Source organism: Sander vitreus, chromosome 9, assembly GCF_031162955.1.
Source record: "Sander vitreus isolate 19-12246 chromosome 9, sanVit1, whole genome shotgun sequence".
Lineage (NCBI taxonomy): Eukaryota > Metazoa > Chordata > Actinopteri > Perciformes > Percidae > Sander > Sander vitreus.
In genome coordinates, this window is record NC_135863.1 from 33981128 (window position 1) to 33990871 (window position 9744).

Genomic DNA, 9744 nt, shown 5'->3' on the forward strand with positions numbered 1-9744 from the left:
TGAGAGACTAGTTTTAGATTAACTGAATTCTGAAGTTATAATAATCAACTATGCCAAGTTCTGAATACTGTGGCGTATGTTCCAATAGATCACTCAAATGTCAGCAGTAAAGCAACAAACCTTTTTTATCTCGCTGTAAGGCCAAAATATTCTGAAATTTAAGAATTTAAGAAATGAAACAATATGCAACTGCATGTTATTGTTGTTGTGTTTTAGCACGTCACTTAATTTATCTTATTGATCAAGATGGACCATAGCTGAAGGTTGGTAGTGAAAAAACCAAACCGTGATGGTCTTAATGGGGGTCTTTAACCCTACCTCAGTCTTTCAGTAGGGTTTGTGTAATCAATCCAGTGCATACTGTATTAAACCAGTGCAACACATCAAAACAGAACAACTTTTATCAGACATATATTAGGAGTTTTAATCTATTATAGTGAAATGTTAAGGCATACATACAAATGTTTCCTTTACAAATGTTCACAGCAACATCAAAACGGATCAACCAGCTGAAGCAAGGTACCTTAAACAGGACCTTTTGTATTTGTCATCAGTTATAACTTAAAACGTAGAGTACATCTTTGGCACCAGAAAAAAAAAAATTACATAAATGAAACAAAAATACAATATATATATTAACATATGTCACTTCAGATAGCCATTCATGTAAACACATTCCAAACAAGTGAAGTAGGCATTAACTCAAACTGACACACTGCATTGACCAGCAAACACACTGTGGGAGGAAATATGATGAAAAAGCTTGAAGGGGAATACCAGTCAAATGTGAGAATTCCCATGCAATTTGTGGGCTTTCAAACACTACTCCTGTTGATGATGTTATCAAGGTGGAACCTGACAATGCAGGAATTCAAAACTGAAGGATAATATATTAGCTTAGGGGTATGCCCCTCTAAAAGGAGTAGAACAAATCTGAGTTGTGCACATTCCAGTTAAATACAACACATAGTCCTGGAAAACAGGAGTCTACATTCAGCAGTGTTCAGTAATCCTACACTATGCAGGGAGAAATAAATAGAAGATTCCATGTTAAGGACATAGTCCACTCAGAAATGTGAGATACTTGAGCAGTGGAGAAAACACAGCTGAATATAACACAGTGATGGGGACAACAAATAGAGTAGCAAATGCAGGTCAATTATAGTTGACCATTTCTATGCCCATGGTAGAACCAGCCACCACGACTAAGACGAAATAACCTGCCCCAGAAAGAGAATCATGTGGAGAATGCGTGCCATTTTAACAAGGGCGAGGGGTCAGACTTTAGATAGCCTTTTTCTTTAACGGGAGCATTCCCTGAGCGAGGGAATGTGAGAAGATTAGCTCCAGCGTGTCAGTGGACACAGCGGAGCGAAATGCTGGACCGTCGCCATCTGAGGCCCCGAACATTAACCCAGGATCTGGAAAATTAGACCCCCCCCCGTGAAACACTGTCAATCCTCGTAGGCTTTTTAAAGAGGGAAATGAGCAGACGTTCTGCAGGCTCTGCATTCAAAGTTTCTAAATCTTCTTCTGAGCTGTGAACAGGGCCCCAAATGTATTTTAAAGAGAGGAGCAACTGCTGATTTATATTTGAGTCATTCTGTTAAACAGAATAATCCCCAAACATGGCATTAAAACAAAGAGAATGCTCATATTATAAATATCCCCATTACATTCAAAGGGCATGATAATAGGATTGATAAAGGAAATTTTAAATAAACCAAACAAAATAAAGAAGGGGTACGCGCTTAACTTGACAAGTGAGTATAACTGTATATAATTTAAGTGGAGAAGGCTAGGCTAGTAATCGTTGTTCTACTCACCCCCCAAACATAAGAGTAACATCACAAAATGAGCAGCATATATAAATATAAATACAATACATAAGTAAAAAACTAACAAACACAACCAATGTATATGCACAACCAGCAGCCCAGTTCCTATCACAATGCAGAATACTGTCCAGGTACCTTGGAGAATTCTGACTCTTTCTATTCTGAAAGTGTCAACGTTTGTGAACTGTCCATTAGAAGGAAAGCTCAGCTCTCCTCTCCAAACTGTGCCACATCTTGGACTCTGCATGTTGGTGTAGGTGAACACCTCGGCCAAAAGACATCACTGGCTGTCACTGTACAGTCATATCAGCTATAGTGAGCCCTTAAATGAGGATTTCAACCACCTCTCCATCTGAGCTGTTGATGCTCTTGAATGTCTTGAGGGGCGCCTTTGGCTCTGCCGAGGTGTCTACAGTGAAGATAAAATTAGCAGATTAGAAAAACAACCTTGGCATGCTAAAGAAAATACAACTGCAATGCTGCCTAAGTAGCAGTATCAGTTATTAGTATCAACAGTACATCCCTAGTCTGTACTAATCCAGGGTCTAGTTACACTTTAAATAGTGGTCAAATAGAACAAAGATCTGTTAAAAGGAACAGAGCAGTAGTTTGTGTGGTGGTGATTGGGTGTCAAATGCTTAACAAAAGAATAAACCCACCAGTGGTAGCTCTTGACCTCATCTCAGACGTCTTCAGTGTTCCAGGCTCTGCTGTGAGCTCTTGCTCCTGCGGGACTTCGTCACTTTGGGTGCTGGAGTCTCGGCTCGGGGCCCTGGGCCCCACGCGGGGTCGGGGTTGCAGCGCAGCAGCACCTGTCTGGTCATCTGAGAGGCTCTTTCCTACGAATGCAGACAAAGAGAGGAGGCTGCTTAATTACCCACTTGCATCCACATTCACACACTACTGAACATCTACCCTGCGGAGTTCTTCCCATGACTATTCTGGGTTGGGCTATTCTGGAGTGAGAGATGATATGTAGGTTGTCTCCTACTTCATTCTTTTTTTTAGGAAGTGCACATTCTGTCTGGCGACACTGACCAGTCTATCAGTTGTCGCTTAACATGCGTCATTACAGATTCAAAATTCCTCAGTGTTGCATGAAGCATGGGGGCAACCATCTTGTACTCACCTTTAGACTCTGTGCTGCTGGCCACCGTGCTGATAGAGGGGACGGACATGGCGAGACGAAGCCCCTGTCTCTCCAGCCTGCCCTGCTCCCATCTGGAGCGCTGCTGGATGACTTTGATCACAGCATCCTTCTCCAGGAGCTGAGCATGAAGGGCACGGATCCTAAACACATGGAAGACACCATTACATCACAAATTCAAACAAAAGAAGCAGGCATAGGCTAGTATGTAACAACAATGTGGAAAGTTGTATACCTGTTCTCCATCTCCTGATGTCTATGACTCGCCAAAGGCAGGTCTTCATTAAAACTGTTGTTTGGTGAATGACAAGGTGAATGATTGATGATGGTTGTATCCCTAAGAAGTAAATAGAGGACTGTTAAAAAAAATATCCATCGACTTCAATGCATTTCTAATTAAAAGACGTTTTCCTCCTTGCTGTATTTCTCCATGTTGTGTCGTACCTCTGTGTGGCAGCAGTGGCAGCTGCATCCATTGCAAACTGCCTCATGGTGCTCTCCTCCAGGTACTTTTGCTCCCACTTGGTGATGTCTGCCTCCAGGGCCAGAATACGCTCCTCCTTCTCCCTCAGCTGCTGCTGCTGCAGCGTGGAGCTCAGTCCTGCAGCCATGGGATCAGCTGCCTGTCTCTGAGACTGAGATAATAGACAACCGTTGTTGAAATTAGGAAACAAAGACATTTTGGGAAATAAGCTTAGTGGTTTTCATGGCGAGTGTCAGGTGAGAACTATCTGTACACTACATATGAGGCTACATAGCAGCAGCTGGTTAGCTAAGCTTAGTGTAAAGACTGACTGCTAACCTGGCTCTGTCCACAGACAAAAAACTAGCACCTCAAAGTGTTTTTTATGGAATAAAACAAAGAAGCTATGATGTGTACATTTGTGACCATTTAGAGGTGCTGGCAGGATCAAACCATGCTGGCTGTTTCCCCAAGCTTTCAGCATTTAAACTAAGCTAATCAACACCCAGCTCTAGCTTCATATTTAGCACAAAGACCTGAGAGTGGTATCAATATTCTAATTTAAATCTCGACAACAAAGCAGATAAGCATAGGTTTCAAAATGCTGAACTATTCCTTTTAGTTACAGACAAAAGAAACAAGTTGATGTGTGTACTTCTTTGCCTCACCTGTTGTGCCCTGAGGCTTTTCAGTTCCTGCTCCAGTCGCGTGCGCAGCCGCAGCTCCAGCGCCTCCCTCTTCTCGCACGCCGCCTGCAGCTGAGCCAGCGCGCTCTGCAGCCGTTCTACCTTCTCTACGTACGCTCTCTTCCTCTGCAGTTCTTCCTCCAACTGCCGGTTGCGGGCCTGCGTCGAGGCCAGGGCCTGCTCAAGCAGCTCCCGTCTCCGTTGGCCCTCCTCCCCGGAGACACGCAGGTGCTGTATCTGCCTCTCCAGTTGTTCACGCTCCCGCTGCTGCTCTTCATCTAAGAGCAAAAAAAGAGGTTAATAAAAGATGGTAGAGAGTGTGATTGAGCACCGAGAACTGGTTCCAACTTGAAGTTGTTTCAAAAAGTTTTTTTATTGGAATCGTTTTCGTTACGAATCCGATCATCGCGCAAGTTTTGGTTTCCGCAGCGGCCATCGTACTTCCAGGTGCTGGTAAAGCTGTAAATCACCAGTGAATCAAAATAAAACTCTCGACCTCTAGCTCCCCCAGTAAGAGTGTGCGCCCCATGTAGGCTGAGTCCTTAGCAGCGGTCCAGGTTCGAGTCTGACCTGCTGCCCTTTGCTGCGTGTCATCCTCATCTCTCTCCCACCTTTCCTGTCTATCCACTGTCACTATCAAATAAGGGGAAAAGTCCCAAAAAATAATCTTCTGTGAAATAAGCATGTGACCCGTTTCAACTCCACCTCTCAAAGAAATGGAATCGAGAATCGATAAGAACCGGAATTGGAATCAGAACTGTTAAAATCAAAACAATGCCAAACCCTTGTAAAGAGTAACAGTGACATGTTCCTGAAATGTATGAGGTTGGGGACTTATTATCCGATTGTCCTGGGACAGTAGCAGCCTTGTGGAAGAGGTCAAATTAATGCTAAAGAAGGGTATACTGTACAGTAAATCAACACTAATTAAGTGGCTAGTGATGGGTCAGGATGAATGGAACGTGACCCAACGAGAGACACACAGCCATCAAGGCATGTTATTCAACGACAGACCATTTGTCACCAGGTCTTGTCTTGTCATGTTTTACTAAAAAACGTTTAGAAAGAAAAGCCAGTTTATCTGTTGTGCCACTTTTAATAGAGGCTTGATTACACAACACGAGTGCATGCCTGTTGAGGGAATGCAGACTTCCTCTTATCCACTTACGCACACAGGCATAGCTTTGTACTGGGAAAAGCTCTGGAATGCTTCTAGGGAAAGGACGTTAACAAGCAGCTCAAAACATAATTCAAGTGGTCGCTGTAACCAAAAAAATAAACATGACACATCCCACTATTGTAATTGTATTTATAATGTATGTAATGTGGCTTTGCTCCTGTTGTTCTAAGATAACTACGTCCAGGAAAAGCAGACAGACTTTATAGTTCTTGGTCTTATGGCTCAAATATGGCTGTGTAAAATACCCAGAAAAGTACACTAGTACCCAGAACAGTATGGCTGATTATGTAGCTACAACAAAGTATAAAAAGCAAGGTATTTGTCAGAAAAACCTTGACAAATGTATCAAATTGAAAATGGTATTTGGCAAATAAAAAGATTAGTATGCTGGGGTTAGATGGGTGTACTCAACAGCACATCTTTGCACTGAACAGAACAGAAAAGGAGTAAAGAAATATTCACAACTGGCCGTTCATGATTAAACTGTGAGGTATGCCCTAACTAGTAGAGCGAGCTGGCCAGGGGTCATCTTGAGTTGGGCCTGGACGCCTTGGAGTCCCACTCATTAGTTCCCCTTGAGGAGGGAAGTCAGCAGTGATGCAAAACTGAGCATGGGGGGGGGGGGCCCCTAAAAGAATCCTGGAATCCAGGCCACATTTACTGCAGCTATGAAAAACGGCTTCCATCTAAGTGTCAACTCTTAACATTAGAGATGGAGCCGTTTGTGTCCTGACATGCCGAGCCACAGCTTTTATAAGTCACCACCTCAGTGAAGGAGGAAACCAATCCCTGCCAAACTGAGTTCCCTGCCTTTCATGGTTAAGTGCTACATAGGGCAGTGTGATTTGTGAAGTCAGATATATCCTCAAGTCTCCCTTAATCATTTCTGTCATGAGCCGTGCTATGAGAAGACATTCAGAATAAAAGACTGACACAGATAAAAACTTACTTTGCTCCAGCAGTTTAACGAAGACATGCTGCCTCTGGTCTGAACACTCAGCCTCCTTGGCCGCTCGCTGTTTGGTTGCTGAGTCAAGCTGATCTGCACAGAGATTAACAAACAAAACATGATGGTTACACACACATTGAGTGACATTTAAAAACAGGCTGTGCATTACCAACAGATGGATGAGCAGCACATACCTCTCAGGTCTCTGTTAAAGTCATGCATCCTCTTAATCTCGGCCTCTAGTTTATTCCTCATTGTTTTCTCCAGAGTTTCCCTCTTGGCAGAGCCTTTCATCAGAGTCTCATAAGCTTCAGATATCCTTTGAATCTCCAACTCCAACTGGGAAGAAAATGTGAGATGTTCAGTCTCTGGGAGAGGCATCCCCATTCATTGTCTGTACTGCGTACTTATGTTTCTGTTAATATCAATAAGACCAATTAGTCATCTTTAACAAATGCTGCCCTTTTTTTTCTTTTTTTACTTCTAACATGCAAATGGATTTTTAACACTTTGTGCAATGGAAAAGTGGGAATTAACATTCCTGAGTGAGCACTTGTGGGTCCCAGGTGTCAAGGCATTTATTTCCTTTCATGGCAATATGCCAGCATGTTTGAAAGACACAGGGGGTGGGATGTGTTGTAAGCATTCCAGGGGCTGGAAGGAAGAGAAGACTACCAACATCTAACTGGTGGAGCACATTGTTGAAAAGTGAACCAACCACTGGGATCTCTCGCATGTGTGTCTTCCTTAACTGCCAGACAACTTATCACCTTGACATGTACTGACAGGAGAAGTATTGTTTTACGATTTCCACACCCTCTATGAGCCAACGGCTCCGTTCATCACACCACCTTCTCCTCTCACCTTCTGAAGCCTGGCGGCCTTCTCGACGTAGACCTCCAGCTCCTTCCTGAGCCGCTCATTCTCCAGCATCAACATGTCGGTCTGAGCAGAGTTATCGCTGGAGGCTGCGGGGATGCTGTTGTGAGCCACCTGGGACTGAGCAGACACATACCTGCCAAGGAGAGACATGAGTAATCCATTACAACACTGGTGAAAACTACAAGGCCTTGGAAATACTGAATGAAAGCAGTGTCTGAAGCCGTTTACATTTTATCTAAATATGATATTTAAATTATAAATCCATAGTGTCCTCTAGAACTGCAAAGATTAATAGATTAATTGATAAGTTGTCTATTAAATTAATCACCAACTACAACTTCTTAAATGTGAATATCTCCTAGTTTCTTCACTTCTCTCCTCTGTGACAGTAAACTGAATATCTTTGAGTTGTGGACAAAACAAGACATTTGAGGACGTCATCTTGGGCTTTGGGAATCACTGATCAACATTATTTTACCATACACTGACATTTTATAGACCAAACAACTAATCGATGAATCGAGAAACTAACCGACAGATTGCTCGACAATGAAAATAGTGTCCTCTATCTGTTGTGATCACCTGTGATGCTGTGAGTAAAGGGGGGGAGGAGGGTCTCTGTAGAACTGTCCGTGATCCTGGGAGTGGCTGAGCATGTATCCAGGAAGTCTGGCAAACAGAGGATAGTCGGGGGGCGGCCCCCGCTGCTCGGCATACTGTTGGGCCTCTTGCCTGTTAGGTGCCACAGCATTTGTCATATTATTATTATTATACAGCTGTGGGTAGCTGTGCGAGGAGCTCATAGCCAGACTGTCTCTAGGTCCGTTCCTCTCCAGAGAAAGCTGCATGAGCCTGTCACTGAGGGAGCGAGTATGCTCCCTTTTCAGATCCCACTGTCCCTCGCTGTGACTCCCAATTATGTCCACGTTGGGCCCTTCCTGCTCCTTCTGGGAGATCCGGTACTGGGAGTGGGCCTTTGCCTCCTCATAGGTGGGCAGCTCTTCTCCATGGAGCTGGTACAGATGGCACACCTGGCTCTCAGAGTGCAGGCAGTCCCCCTGGTGCTCCTGGCCTTGAGGCTCCTGTCTTGTTGACATCTGGATGAACTGGGACTCCTCCTGAGTCAGGCTCTCCAGAGAGGAGCGAGGACTGCCTGTGCCCCCCCCGCCGCCGCTGCCTCCACGCAGGGCCTGCTGCTGGATAGCCAGAAGTGTGCGAGTGTCCGTCAGGTTCCCGTAGCGAAGCTGTTCTTGGATGAGACGGTGCAGGACCGTTCCAGATGAGCCTTCGGCGGTTCTCATTTCAGTCCGTAGGGAATGAGTGGGGAAAAAACAGCCTCGAGGTGGCAGTTTTGGGCACTTCACAAATCACAAATCTGAAGGAAAAATAATAATAATATTGATCAGATTTAGCATTTGTATCTCATCAGCTAAGTATTTTTTTAGGGTTCCTCCAACTCCATTGTCCATCACAATCATTTTTAATGGTAGTATTTCAGCTGGGAGCCACAAGCAGAAGCCAACATTCAAGTGCATGAGCTGGAAATACCCCTGCCAGTGATGTCAGTGCAGATCCAGTTTTATTGCCCACACACTTAAAATCATAACTTCCCCCAGCCAGACAGAAGTGTAATACTAATACAGTTACTATAAACATCCCAGACATCCCACAGACTTACACAAACAACAAATAGACTGATTTCCCAAATTTGACATAAAATACAATGATGTAGGCTATAGCACAAAACTATGAGCCTACAGGAAACCTGCTGTAACATGTAAAATGTCTAATCTTTATAAAAAAAAATAAAATAAAAAAAAAGTTCTCTAAAAGCATTGTGGGAATTGATGTTATAAAATCCTACTGAGAGGCTTTTAATCGAACACAAACTCAACTTAGTGAGATTTATTAAATGTTGAATGTTTGTATATCTTTAGAAATCAGGAGTTCAATAAAGGTGCACTATAGAATAAATAAATATATGGGACTTTTCCACCAGGACTCAGCTTGAAACAAAACGTGAAAACTCACATAATTAATCCACCAGTCAACACAGCGCCATGCACACAGTCCGTGCCCATCAGGCCGGCCGAGAGATCAAAACAGGGGAAACAAAACGTAAAACTTACCAAATTATAGTCTCATCACAAAGGAAAGAGTTAACGGTGGCGTAATCTCACAGTAGTCTGCGCTAAATTCAACAAGGTCCACAAGTTTCCTTCCACTCCATACGTGTGTGCACGCCGACGGGCAGCAGCAGACTGAGCGGAGCGCAGCCGAGAGCCGCACCGATAAATACTGAGGGCCGATTGTTCGCTGCGGCTGGAATGACTGGAATGTAAAGGCTCCAAGTCCCTGTGGGATCAAAAGCGGGGGGGCAGTGGGAGGAGGAAGGGGGAGAAGAGGGGGAGGAGGAAGGGGGGAGCAAAAATTGGATTCAGAGCAGCAGCACACTGTCTCAGCTGGCTGCTTGTATTATGTTAAAGAGCTGTGTTGTTGTTTTTGTTGAATGTGAAGTTGCTGCTGCTCAGTTAAAGAAGATTAAAGTCCTTACACTTTTATGAGCAACATAGGAATGTTATTGAGGCTGCAGGAGATT

At 43.9% G+C, this 9744-nt stretch overlaps 1 protein-coding gene across 1 annotated transcript; it reads right to left on the reverse strand.

Annotated features, from left to right (window-relative positions):
* Positions 1–385: 385 nt before the first annotated feature.
* amotl2a (angiomotin like 2a) lies at positions 386–9475 on the reverse strand. Its single transcript, XM_078259876.1, has 11 exons — positions 9275–9475; positions 7728–8520; positions 7128–7278; positions 6458–6602; positions 6264–6356; positions 4117–4412; positions 3430–3620; positions 3221–3322; positions 2968–3128; positions 2498–2677; positions 386–2247 (listed from the first exon to the last, which is right to left on the reverse strand). The coding sequence occupies exons 2-11, from the start codon at positions 8444–8446 to the stop codon at positions 2162–2164; spliced, it is 2124 nt and encodes a 707-aa protein (XP_078116002.1). The 5' UTR covers positions 8447–8520; positions 9275–9475; the 3' UTR covers positions 386–2161.
* Positions 9476–9744: the final 269 nt, after the last annotated feature.